Source organism: Ictalurus punctatus, chromosome 9 (genome assembly GCF_001660625.3).
Source record: "Ictalurus punctatus breed USDA103 chromosome 9, Coco_2.0, whole genome shotgun sequence".
In the NCBI taxonomy this organism is placed as follows: domain Eukaryota; kingdom Metazoa; phylum Chordata; class Actinopteri; order Siluriformes; family Ictaluridae; genus Ictalurus; species Ictalurus punctatus.
The window spans coordinates 11,953,375-11,967,774 of NC_030424.2; the positions used below are offsets into that span (position 1 = coordinate 11,953,375).

A 14,400-nucleotide genomic window follows, 5' to 3' on the forward strand; every position below is an offset into this window, starting at 1 on the left:
CGACTTACAAATAAGGAAGGATTAGGAGTTGGGAAGAGACACATAGATAGTGGGTGCGGAAATGGGATTTTATAGGAAGTTAACTAGGAAGAACGTGGTGTTTTTTTTATTACATCAAATTTTATTACATTAAAATATACTATATATTAACATACTTTTGACATAATGTGAATTTTTCATTGGGAATTTACTGAAGTATTTATCTTTTGAGTGCAGCCAAGGGAACTGGTGTCTTGGCCAAGTGTAAATATTCATCCTATTCTAGAAAAATACAGCTAAATACTCCTCTTAGAAAAGATGGCTAGGACTAGCTCTTCTTATCTAAAACCAAGAAACAGAAAATACTTGAATTCTTATGCATAATTTGTTGTGAAATGGATATTCCGTTCCTTTGGCTGCTTTTATGAATAGCAAAATGTTGTGTCCTAATGTACTGTATGTAGTATGACAGTGAAATTAAACATTTTCAGTTACTTTGACCAAAGTATGTAATCTTCAACAGAAGTGTTTCACTGCCTGCAGTTGTTCTGATTTCCAAATCAGCAGAATTGTTTGGAGGCATATTACAATCTTGACATATCTATGCATAATGCATCTCTGTTTCAGCATGGAGGTCATGATAAGCCTCAAGGGGAAATCAGCTTGTGTTCTGGGATTACTTGTACATCAAAGGATGAGAAGCAATCTTCTTTGAACATGATTTACTATTTTGTGATGATCTTACTTGCAATATCTACATGGAAGACCAAGTAATCTAGTTTTTAGTGTGTGTTACAGCTGGCATTTAATCTTCCTTGCTGCTGCCTGTCAAAGTTGCTGCACGTCTGTTGTCTTCCTACTCATGATTCATCAGGCACTTCACAACATAATGGACTACGCACTTTTAGAGGGATGTCTCTCAAAACTCTGTGATTACCGTGTGGATTTAGCTTCACATGTTGACATTGGGTAATCCGTCAGTGGCAGAGCTGTTTTGGAAACCAACAAATAAGTTGTTAAATGTGAACTGAATGTGAGCAAATATCAGTCTCTTAAACTGATCACTTCTCTGCAAAGCCAAATTACCATCTAACATCTAATTTCACATACCTCTGAGTTTTGATTTGTTCTTAACCAAAAGTTAGCTATGGCTACCGGGGCCGTGACTGTCGATCCAATCTCTACCTGCTTCCCACTGGAGAGACGGTTTATTTTATTGCCTCTGTGGTAGTGTTGTACAACGTAGATGAGCAGCTGCAGAGACACTACACTGGGCATACTGATGACATCAAATGGTAAGAGCAAAACTCAATCATTAATGCTCACTCTACCCTTCCAGGATATGTTCTATTAATAGTATGCAGAAAAATGACCAAACCTTAAAGCTTGGCTAAAATATGAACAGTTATTTAAAAAACAAAACAAAAACAAAAAACTGGTGAACACAAACCTTTTAAGAAAATGTGAAAACTTTGACTGCACTATGATTTTCACATTAAAGAGCAGATCAGCAATGCCTTTTTTAATCAGCTGAGCGGTTTATTGTCAAAATTGTCCAGATTAGTACTGTAACACTAAGTGACACCATGTTTCATTAGGATTTGTTTGACTTGAACAATTCTCTGTGTCCTGTTCTTTTTTATGTGATAACACAGGACAAGTACACTTTGTAGCAGTATTTAAGTAAACTGGGTCTCTAATGATAATGATTATATTTTTGCTCAGCGCCATCTAACAGGGTACTTTTTAGAGTTTTTTTGTAACAAAAAAAAAATCACTGTGGACTAATAATTGTATACTGTGTACAACTGTGTAAAGTGATTTGCATTTTGTTTATTACAGATTGTCAAAAGGGGATAAAGTTAATATGGCAACCAATACTTTACCTTCTGTAAGATAAACCTTGGCTTATAGATAATGCAAAAAATTAATGCCCAATGAAGATATAAAAGCTTCATATCATGACTGTTGTAGCTGTACTTTTTATTCTTGTTCAGCGCTGTTAACTACTGTCCTTTTGGTCTCCCTCTTGCTTCCTGAAGCCTAGCTGTCCATCCTGATAAAATCACCATAGCAACAGGACAAGTGGCTGGAACTTCCTTGGATGGCAAAGTAAGAGAACACATATCAGCTGACATTGAGCAGCCTTGAAGGATGTCCACAATTAAATCTGCCATTGAACGATTTATCTTTGCTTGAAGTGAATTTCTGCTAGAACCACAAGACATGATTGATTCTTGATGTCCAATTGGATTTAAGCCTTCTTTTTCAATAGAAAAAGTATATAAGATACTACATGGAATGTGCGAAAATCGCATACCAAAAGTTATGGAATGTATTCACTTCCCTTAACGCAGGCAGTTTAGCATCCAACTAAAATAATACACCATACAATGGGTGTACTGACCATATCTGTACACCTGTGTTGCAAAATCAATTGGATACATCATTTTCTTGAGACCTATATTGTCACATTCTAGTCCAATTTTTATTCTGAGCAGGTTTTACAGGACTTCTTGTCCTTCAGTTTGTAAACATCCACCATTTTATGCTTTTCTTTACAAAGTCTTACAAAGTTATTCTTTACATGGCCTTATATACTGTTGTGCTTGAATTTTCCACATTTCTGCATAATTATGACTTTAAAAATCATTCTAATAGTAGATAAAGGGAACCCAATTAAACAAATGTGACAAAAATATTATACTTTCATTTATTTATTGAGGAAAATTATCCAATTCTGCATATCTGTGAGTGGCAAATATGTGAACCTTTGCTTTCAGTATCTGGTGTGACCCCCTTGTGCAGCAATAACTGCAACTAATTGTTTCCAGTAACCGTTGATCAGTCCTACACATCAGCTTGATGGAATTTTATCCCATTCCTCAGTACAGAACAGCTTCAACTCTGGGATGTTGGTGGGTTTCCTCACATGAACTGCTTGCTTCAGGTCCTTCCACAACATTTCTATTGGATTAAGGTCAGGACATTGACTTGGCCATTCCAAAACATTAACTTTATTCTTCTTTAACCATTTTTTGGTAGAACAGCTTGTGTGCTTAGGGTCAGTGTCTTGCTGCATGCACCACTTTCTCTTGAGATTCAGTTCACGGGTAGATGTCCTGACATTTTCCTTCAGAATTTGCTTATAGAATTCAGAATTGATTGTTCCATCAATGATGGCAAGCCATCCCAGCCCAGATGCAGCAAAACAGGCCCAAACCATGACACTGTCACACCATGTTTCACAGCGTAGATAAGGTTCTTATGCTAGAATGCAGTGTTTTCCTTTCTCCAAACATATCACTTCTCATTTCAACCATAAATTCCATTTCGGTCTCATCCATCCACAAAACCTTTGTGACTTTCTCCTTGCAACCCTGCAATGCACACCATTGTTGTTCAGTGTTTTCCTGATGGTGGACTCATGAACATTAACATTAGCCAATGTGAGTGAGGCCTTTAGTTGCTTAAATGTTATGTTGGCTCCTTTATAACCTCACAGACTATTACACATCTTGCTCTTAGAGTGATCTTTGTTGGTCGACCACTCCTGGGGAGGGTAACAATGCTCTTGAATTTCCTCAATTTGTACACAATCTGTCTGACTGTGGATTGGTGGAGTTCAAAATCTTTAGAGATGGTTTTGTAACCTTTTCCAGCCTGATGAGCCTCAACAACTGTTTTTCTGAGGTCCTCAGAAATCTCCTTTGTTCAAGCTATGATGCACTTCCACAAATGTGCTCTGAAGATCAGATTTTGATAGTTCTTTAAATAAAACAGGGCATTTACTCACACCTGATTGTCATCCCACTGATTGAAAACACCTGACTCTAATTTCATCTCAAGTTAAATGCTAATCCTAGAGGTTCACATATTTTTGCCAGTCACAGATATGTAATATTGGATCATTTTCCTCAATAAAAAATGACCAAGTATAATATGTTTGTCTCATTTGTTTAATTGGGTTCTCTTTATCTACTTCAAGGATTTTTGTGTGAAAATCTGAAAAATTCTAAAGGGTTCACAAACTTTCAAGCACCACTTAATGCATGCAAACTGTCTTAGTGTTTACAGTGCGGGGAAATACATATTCAGACACTTTTTTTTTTTTTTTAATATACAGTGCATATATCAACTTAAAATTTGCACAAATAATGCGTTGACATTGTGTTTATACATATAAACCAAAAGTATCTATTCATATGCATAAAAAGAAGATACGCCATATGGCCAAAAGTGTGACCATCACACCCATACTGTAAAGTTGGAAGCACAAAATTGTCTAGAATTTCCCTATACCAGTCTAAGGGGCCCAAACCTGCTCCAGCATGGCAATGCCTCTGTGCACAAAGTGAGGTCCATGGTTTGCCATGATTGGAGTGGAATAACTTGAGACGGAAAGTTTAGGGGAACTAAATCTGGAATTGGATGTTCAGAAAAACATATGTGGGTGTTATGGTCAGGTGCCTGCAAATGTTTGGTTGGGAAGATGTCATGCAACAAGAAGCAATAATGGTGAAGGTGATGGCCCTTCTTAAAGTTATCATGGACAATATTATGAAACAACAGTGGAATGGTAAATGCTACAGAGCCATAACAAAGAGAAAAGACCTTAAACATCTCAGTCAGTACAATTGGTTCAATAATATTCAGGTGGAAACTTCAAGTTTTCTCTCTTTCTTTATTAACATAATGCACACTCATGTCTACATGTTTATTCATATGATATTTGGAACTTGAACTTCACTTTACTCTTCCATGGGTCTCTGATATCCAAACTTGATGTCCAAACTTTTCACCACCAGAAACATTAAGTGCACGCAAAATCCTCATTTATATACTTACTGCTTCATCCCCTGGCATTGCGCATGTCATAATTCACACAATTATTTTTGTAAATCATTTTCAACACACTCAATTAAGCCCACTGCACCCACAGATTAGCACTAAATTTAACACATTGAAACATGTGTAGTGCATGTAATCCTAAATGTAACCAAGACGGCATGAGTGGAAAACCTCTTTTTTAGAGTACTATTATGGGACACTAAGAATATTTGGTAATGTCTTAAAGACTAGCTAATGCACCTTTCATTTTTTCAGGCATTCATTAATGATGTGCTCTGTGATTTTCTGTACACATGGCTATATTTACAGACAACATATTCATCCATCCAAATAATCTGGAAGACTATTGGTTTTGAGATGTTTGCAAAATAACCAGTTGTAAGCTTAGAAATGACACTTCTGGCAGAACCATATCTCTATCTCTATTCTTGATTGTGTGGGATTAGTGTTGAGGCGTTCAAAATCAAGGGCAAAATGGTTTCTGTGGTGCTAGCATGCCCTTAATACAAACAATGAGTTTTATCAGTTCAATTTTATCACTGGTTTAATAAACATAACAGTCTAGTAGCCACTGTTCTCCTTCAGTGCAGAAGAACGGCCCACATTAGCTGAAGATGGAAAAAGAAATATTCAGTTGTGTAGCACATGCACCTCACATTCCCCCAAGTCCCAATGTCCCCACATTCACTCCCATCTGATAAGCTTGTTTTTTTCACCTAATTGTCAACGGCAACAACAAACCCAAACCAAATTTTGGCTTTCAAAATTGTATTTGGTGTCTCAGCATTTGTGACAGTGTTGATTAGACTATGTATATGCCAGTCTTACTCTTGATTGGGGTTTTTCAGTGCTCTGTCTAGACAATCTTCCAACCACAAGCCCCAACTACTCCTGTATCTTACCTGTTTAATGTATTTATATCTATCTGTACTTGTCTTTTGTTTTTTTCCTAAAGCCTTGCCTTTGTTATAGTATTACCATGCCTCTGGGCATCTTGTTACTGACCATTTTCCATTTCTGCACTTTAAACTCTAAAAAATATCATTTCATTCATATTGTATCTTTCCAACTCCATTATATTGGACATTGCGAAACACCTTCCTCTACCTAGCAGAAGTAAAGGAAAAGGAAACAGGAAACCCAATTTTCAGATTCAGTATAAACTTAATTCTATATTTTACTGTTTGATGTGTAGTCTGTTATATTTTGTTCTGCAGCTCAGTGGTAATAACACAAACTGTTTTTTTGGGGGGGGGGGGTTTGGCAGCAGTTAGCTCCTCATGTCCGTGTTTGGGACTCTGTGAGTCTAAACACACTACATGTTATTGGAACTGGTTTTTTCGACAGGGCTCTTGTGTGCCTCTCCTTCTCCAAGTCGGTAAGAGACATTTTTTGTATATTGTAATTCAGAATGGCTTTATATGACACTAGAGATGTACTATTATTCTTGTGTCCATGTCAACAACTTATCCATTCAGCATACTGTATTTTGTTACTTATATTTTTGATAGGAAAAGGTTGTTATAATTGTTACACTTTCCATTAATGATCATCATATTTGAACTGTATTTGTGTCTTTATTTTAACCATTTAGAATGGGGGCAGCTGGTTGTGTGTAGTAGATGACTCCAACGATCATGTCCTTTCAGTATGGGACTGGCAGCGAGAAGAGAGACTTGCTGAAGTTAAGGTATGTAATTTTGGGACGTGTCAACATTTTAAATAACCACTTAGAGCAATTTGTTGAACTTCAAATCTGACCGTTAGTCATGCACAGTACAGTGCTGTGAAAAAGTATTGGCCCCATCCTGATTTCTTCTGTTTTTGTGTATCTCCTACTAAATAGATTTAGATCTTTAAATGAAATACAACATAAAACAAAGGCAACCTGAGAAAACACACAATACATTTTTTATTAATTTATTTATTTTATTGAAGCAAAAAAGTTATCCAATATCTATCACCAAAGTGAAAAACCAATTGCCCCCTTCAACTTAAAATAACTGGAGATCAGTCTTTTACTTACTTCTAGGACTAGGATTTACTCCTATGCTTTGGATCATTGTCTTGCTGCATAATCCACTTGCACTTGAGTTTCAACTTATGGACTGAAGACCAGATATTCTGCTTTAGGATTTTCTGGTAGAAAGCAGAATTCATGTTACCCATAATTACTGCAATTTGCCAAGGCCCTGAAGCAGCAAAGCTTCCCCACACCATCACATTTCCACCACCATGCTTGACCGTAGGTATGATGTTCTTTTTGTGGAATTCTGTGTTTAATTTACACCAGATGTACCACCCTTCCAAGTATGCAATTTTTGCCTAGTGCCTAGGAGTCATGATGCAAGAGAGGCCTGTAGGTCCTTTGATGTTGTCTTTGGCTCTTGTGTGACTTGCTCGATGAGTAGTTGATGTGCTCCTGGAGGAACATTTCAACTCAATTCAAAATTTAATGAAAGTTCAAACAGGACATAAAAAGATACTAAGCATGTGTGAGCAAGAAAAATAAACATAAACCAATACTTAGGACACAGGAGAGCATAACATGACAACCTGGGACAACCAAAACCAGACCCTGAGTGCTGTACAAATTGTGACTTAAATACACACAGATGTTCATTAACTGGTATGAAATTCAGGTGTGGGTGGTGACCGCCATAAGCTAATTGCATGTTTACGAATAATTTGACCCAGAGGTAGCATATAATATATTACATACATATATATATACATATATATATATATATATATATATATATATATATATATATATATATATATATATATATATATATAAAGTCAAAAGCAGTGGGCCTAAAACGGAACCTTGCAGAACACCAAACTTTACCTCAGTATGCACAAAGAAGTCTCCATTTACATCTATGAACTGATAATGATCGGTCAAATAAGATCTGAGCTAGGAGAGGGCCGTTCCCTTAATGCCAACAACATTTTCTAGTCTATCAAGGAGAATAGTATGATCAATAGTATCAAAAGCTGCCCTAAGGTCAAGCAACACAAGCAAGGAGACACAACCCTCATCAGAAGCCAGTAGTAGGTCATTTACTACTTTAACCAGTGCTGTCTTTGTGCTATGATGAGACATAAATCCTGAGTGATAGATTTCTACAGGGTTAGTTATGAAACTGTCTGGTTTTAAATTAATAGTCTGAATTTCATGTCTAATATTTTCAATTTTGTCAGTGAAAAAATTCATGAAATCGTCACTGCAATGTAAAGATCGTGTGCATGTTTCTGTGGTGGTTTTATTCCTAGTTAATTTTGCTATAGTATTATAAGAGTCTAGATTATTTTTGTTATCTTCAATTAGGGTGGAGCGATAGACTGATCAAGCTGAGCTAAGAGATTTTCTATAGTTCAGGAGGCTCTCCTTCCAAGCTGTTTGAAACTCTACCAATTTGGTTGACGTTCTAATTGTCGAGTCGTCTGTTTTAAGGTGCATGTGTGATCGTTATACCAGGGTGCTAGCTTTTTCTCTCTAATTATTTTTCTTTAAAGTGGAGCTACCTTATCTAGCATGTAGCAGAACATTGATTCTAAGCATTTAGTTGCCTGATAAAATTCTTTGGGATCAGACAGTAATTCAATCATCGCTGATATCTCTGGGAGGTTATTGATAAAACTCTGTGCAGTACCTAACGAGAATGTATGTTTGACGTGGTAACTTGGCAAGGGGCAAATATTATGATCAATATGCAATTTAAACAAGATGAAATAATGGTCTGAGACTGCAGAAGTGTTACTATATTTTCTGTATTTAATCCATATGTTAGTAAAGGTCAAGAGAGTGACCACCACTATAACATCCTATTACATTCTGATTGTGATTTTGGATGGTCGGCCACTTCTGGGAAGGTTCACTACTATGCTGAGTTTTTCCATTTAGCGATATCGGCTCTCACTGTGGTTCTTTGGAGTCCCAGAGCCTTTGAAATAGCTTTGTAACCCTTCCCAGCCTGGTGTATTTCAATCACTGTCTTCCTCATCATTTCTGGAATTTCTTTCAATTTTGGCATAGTGTGTTACTGAGTAAGACCTTTTAACCAACCTCATGCTGTTAAAAAAGTTCTATTTAAGTGTTGATTTGATTAAACAGGGTTTGCAGTAATCAGGCCTGGTTGTATCTAGTCCAGCTGAACCCCATTATGAACGCAGTTTCATAGATTTAGGGAATTAGTAACTACGGGGGCAAATACATTTTCACACAGGCCCAGTTGGTGCTGGATTTCTTTTTTGCTTCAATAAATAACAGTATAATTTAAAAACTGTATTCTGTGTTTACTTAGGTTGGCTTTGTTTTATCTTAGATTAAGTTTTAATTTCTGAAACAATTTAGTATGAGATGTACACAAAACCAGAAGAATTCAGGATGGGGCAAATACTTTTTCACAGCACTGTATAAAGCTAAATTGGGGTTAGATGAATCAGTCTTCGGTTACAAATTTTCTGACCTTTTGGAAGAGGAATGTTTTTAGTCTTGTATGCAAATTTAAAAAAAAACATGCTGTTAGGGGTTTATTTCTCGTTTTCCAGTGTTAGCTTAAAAAGTGTAATGTTAATCACTGTTTTTTTGTGCTCTTATTACAGTGCTCAAATGAGTCAGTTTTTGCTGCTGATTTCCATCCAACAGATGCAAACATAATTTTAACATGTGGGAAGTCCCATCTTTGCTTTTGGTCACTAGAAAAAGGCTCCCTTCTAAAGAAACAGGGACTGTTTGAGGTAAATTTACAGATTACAGTATATTTTGGGGGGATAGACTGTATAAACAGTTATTTTGTAAGTAATACCAAGTCATATTTATGTTTCTTGCAGAAACAAGAGAAGCCCAAGTTTGTCTTGTGTGTGACTTTTTCAGAAAATGGTGATGCTATCACTGGTGACTCCAGTGGAAATATTCTTGTATGGGGCAAAGGTAAAGAATTTAATGGTAGACTTATGGAAACACAATTCTTTGTGGCAATGTTTAAAGACTTGCTGATTCTGATTTAAAGCCTGGATGGATATTAGATCATACATAATACATTCTGTACCATTCCATATATACATGATGAATATTTCATAAACATGTTTGTGTTCGTATTATATTCTTATCTTTCTGGTCTGAGCGTTGCAAACTATAACAGCTGCATCCACAAAATTTGATTACAGATGTCTAGTAAGGATTTTCAATCAGTCCTGCTTTGTTGAGCAGATCCCTCATCTGCTCGTTGTTTCTGGCCTTCCAGAGAGTGAGGTTAATGCTTGCTAATGTGGTTCACTGCTCTGTGTCTGTCTTGAAGGCTCTAATCGCATTAGTTTGGCCATTCAGGGTGCACATGAAAGCAGCGTGTTTGCTCTGTGCATATTGAGAGACGGCACTTTGGTTTCGGGTGGGAAAGACCGTAAGCTCACTTCCTGGGATGGAAACTACCAGAAGATTAATATGGTGGAGGTGAGACACTGTTATGTCACCTCTATGCCACTCTAATAAATAGAGTGAAATTGTAATTATTTTATATTTAACACTAAATTGCATGTAATGTGCTGATTTTATATTTAGTGTTCCTGTATAAAGTGAATTACATGAAAACACCCAATAGACTAATAATTAATAATATTTGTTTTCTGTCATTGTATGTTATTTTTCTTAGGTTCCTGAAATGTATGGGCCTATTCGTACAGTTGCTGAGGGGAAAGGAGAAACTATTCTCATTGGAACAACCAAAAACTACATCTTGATGGGGAATCTGAATGGGGAATTCACCCCCATTACACAGGTGAACACTGAAAGTTATCTCACAGATATGATCTATTTAACTCATGGTCCTTTTTTATCTAATTACTTTGTACAGGTGATTCACTATTAAGCATAAAGATAGTATTCTTGTTAACTAGTTGAAAAATGCCTCATTTTATTCACTGAGCCTAATTTTATATAATTAAATTATGCTAAAATAACACTGGCTTTCCTGGATGCATAGTAATTACTGTAAGCACAACCCAAACTATGACTCTATATTCTGCAATGAAACATTTTTAGTCTTCGACTAAGTTTAATATTTCAATTCAATTCAAGTAGACATTATCACAAAGCAAGGGGGCAAGGTGGCTTAGTGGTTAGCACGTTAGCCTTGCACCTTGGGGGTTTAAATCCTGACTCTGCCCTGTGTGAGCAGAGTTTGCATGTTCTCCCTGTGCTTTGGGGGTTTCCTCTGGGTACTCTGGTTTCCTCCCCCAATCCAAAGGCATGCATTGTAGGCTGATTGGCATTTCCAAATTGTTCAAAGTGTGTGGATGGATGTGTGAATGTGTGTGCGATTGTGCCCCACGATGGGTTGGCACCCCATCCAGGCTTGTGCCCTGAATTCCCTGGAATAGGCTCCAGGCTCTCCCACGACCCTGTGTAGGACAAGTAGTACAGAAAATGGATGGATGGATTATCATGAAGCAGCTTTACAGAAATCAAGATGTAGATTTAGATCTAGATCCCAAATGAACGGTGACAGTGGCAAGGAAAAACTCCCTCAGATAAGATGAGGAAGAAACCTGAAGAGGAACTGCACTCAAAAGGGAACCCGTCCTCTTTTGGGTCACACCAGATAGTGGGTGTAACAAACTTCAAAGATGGCCAAGGAGGAGGCAGAATCCGGCTGAACATAAACGTTAAGTTTAATAATATACAGAACTCGAACATAACAGAAACGCACAAAAGTAGCTCAAACACAAAGCACATATGCGTCTCTCTCCCACTCTGGCGTTTCCAGCTGACCCTTTATCGCTCTCTCCCACAACTCGGTGTCAGGCATGCGTCTTCACAGCCTGGCACCTCCCTCCTCCTTGTCACTCTCCTACATGGCCAGATTCAGGCCTCTGGCCTGACGTACACCACCTCCCCCCTTCGAGAGGAGTGGTGCTGCCCTTTCGGCTACATCCTTTGGCTGGCTGCCCATAGGAAGAGGGGAGAGAGAAGGAGTGAGCAGGAGAGACAGCGCAAGAGGGACAGAGAGGAGAGAGAAAATAGAAAAACTGGTTCTCCGGTTTCCAGACATGCTGTCACCTGGTCCTCGGTCAGCTGAGACACACAAACGCAAACACAAAGCACATGTGGGTCTCTCTCTCTCTCCCTCTCTGACATTTCCATCCGCTCCGTTAACGCACTCTCACACTGATTAGACAACTCAGTGCCACGCATGCATCCTCACAGCCTGTCCCCTCCTGCCTTCTCGTCACAGTGGGATCATAAAGCGTTACTCTTCCACAACTATATACTATAAAGTCAAACAATACTAAGTGTGTTGAAAAGATGTTCAGTTACAGTTCTACAGTATCCAGGTGTGATTATCCAAAGACAAAAGTGTGAAACGTTGCAATTTCTCAAAAACTTGAATACTACTTGAAACATATGTCCATGGTTGTTTTTCAGGGCCATACTGACGAGTTATGGGGCTTAGCTGTGCACCCACTGAAGCTGCAGTTCCTCACCTGTGGACATGATAAACTGGTCAGTCTGTGGGACTCCGAATCCCATCAGCCACTCTGGACCAAGACACTGGAGGTGAACAGAAACCACAGCATGCATCAGTTTAAAATCAATGGTCATAATGTCAGTAAAGACATAATAGTGATTTTATGAACTCTTTAGTGTATTTTCAGTCTTTCTTAAAAATATATAAAGTGGCCAAAATTTCAGTAAGCATCTCACATTAATATGTAAGTCTGGGTTGAACTTGGTGTGTAGGATTGAGGTCTGTGTTTGTGTGTATGTGGGTAGGATGCTGCTCAGTCTGCCGGCTTCCATCCCTCTGGGGCAATCGTTGCCATAGGAACCCAGACTGGCAGGTGAGAGAGGCTGTCCCTTCACAGCAATGAGGTCTCTGACATGTCATTACTGTTCTGGCAAATTTCTAATACATGGACGACCCCAACACATCATTATTATGCAAATGTAATACACAGGCACTGGACTAGTCCAGATTCATTGTTCAGATATCTTTTAAAACTATTAATATTCATGAAACAGTCATCAGCATATAAAAAAAACCTAATAACAATAGAAGTCTTTGAAAATGCTCCAAGTGCTTCAGCATGCAAGCTTTATATGGTCTGTTCTGCTGTTGTAATTGTATGGACAGGTGGCTTGTTCTGGATACCGAAACTAAGGACCTAGTCACTGTACATACAGATGGAAATGAACAGCTCTCAGTTATGCGTTTTGCTCCAGGTCAGGGTTCTGACAGCCACTCTAATTATTTTCCCACTCAATCTTATTTTTATATGTAATAAACACAGGGTAACTGACAGAGATTCAGTTCAAATGACACTTATATTAAAACGGATTGAACATTTTGTTTTTCAGATGGCAATTTCCTTGCAATTGGGTCACATGACAATTACATCTACATATATGCTGTGGCTGAGAATGGCAAGAAGTACAGCCGAGTAGGAAAATGCTCCGTAAGTTTCTGCTCAGTATTTATCTCAATATATATATATATATATATATATATATATATATATATATATATATATATATATATATATATATATATAGTCAATAGTGTGAAACTGCTATCTTATAGATTATTTCCAGAATTGAGCATTGTTTGTCTTACAAAACAGCAATGTACAGTATTTGTACAAAATGTCATGTTGCTGTAATAATACACTCTAAAAAACACTGGGTTAAAAACAACCCAAACTGGGTTATTTTTAGCCCAACGGCTAGGTAAATAATAGGACAGAACACATTTTGGGCTAAAGTAACCCATCAAATTGGGTTGTTAATTTTAACCCAGCAAATGGGTTGTTTTTCAACCCAAAGGATGGTTTCGTTTTAACATAAATGCTGGGTTAATTTTATTTAATAAATGGGTTAATAATTCCAGGGTTATTTTAATTTTTTATCAACATGGTATCTTCTTTATTTATACACAAGAAAGTGTTCAGGAATGTATTGTTAGAGCTGTTAAAGTGGTGTTTATGTATAGACTTTGAAGTAAATGACTTGAATAAGGCATATATTTAAGACGAAAACATCAGATTTTGATCAGTGGAGACGTTTAAAACATCCAAATAGTGACCAACTTACGTTTTAGTGGGCTTAACAAACAAGTAAGCCAAAGCTAATAAAGAAAGGGGTGCATTTGATGTCATGTAAACTGGACTGCTATCACGCATTTTTGCTTTTTCTAGTGTACAGTAATGGTTTTATGGATAAATATATTGGTCTGTGTGAAAACCACTACCTCCACCTAAGGTGAATTCAAACAGTCCACGCTGAGTTGATTTGACCCACGGAGCTGGGCTGAGGCATCGGGGTGGGGGAGGGGTGCATTGATTCAACTGTCAGTGAAAATGACCCAGTCACAAACCCAGCGGTTGAGTTACACAAAACTACCCAAAAACCACCCAAGACTGAGAAAATAACCCAATTAAATGACCCAAAAGGCTCAACCCAGCATTTGGGCAGAGAAATAACCCAGCATTATTTAGAGTTAAAAGAAAGCTCCACCCTGAAACCCCAATTCCAAAAAAGTTGGGACGCTGTGTTAAATGTAAATAAAA

General features: G+C 37.6%; 1 protein-coding gene across 8 annotated transcripts in view; it reads left to right on the forward strand.

The window, feature by feature from the left end:
* eml1 (EMAP like 1) overlaps positions 1-14,400 on the forward strand; it is a 62,724-nt gene that overhangs the window by 45,815 nt on the left and 2,509 nt on the right. For 6 of the 8 annotated variants that reach the window (XM_017476495.3, XM_017476497.3, XM_017476498.3 and 3 more), the window contains 12 exons: positions 1,125-1,274; positions 2,022-2,091; positions 6,098-6,208; positions 6,425-6,520; positions 9,442-9,576; positions 9,670-9,769; positions 10,137-10,288; positions 10,488-10,613; positions 12,260-12,391; positions 12,608-12,675; positions 12,969-13,057; positions 13,193-13,290. In XM_017476495.3, coding sequence (XP_017331984.3) covers positions 1,125-1,274; positions 2,022-2,091; positions 6,098-6,208; positions 6,425-6,520; positions 9,442-9,576; positions 9,670-9,769; positions 10,137-10,288; positions 10,488-10,613; positions 12,260-12,391; positions 12,608-12,675; positions 12,969-13,057; positions 13,193-13,290 — 1,327 coding nt within the window. Of the gene's footprint in view, positions 1-1,124; positions 1,275-1,821; positions 1,871-2,021; positions 2,092-6,097; positions 6,209-6,424; positions 6,521-9,441; positions 9,577-9,669; positions 9,770-10,136; positions 10,289-10,487; positions 10,614-12,259; positions 12,392-12,607; positions 12,676-12,968; positions 13,058-13,192; positions 13,291-14,400 lie in introns of all 8 variants that reach the window. The other 2 variants (XM_053682919.1, XM_017476496.3) reach the window with 2 other exon arrangements.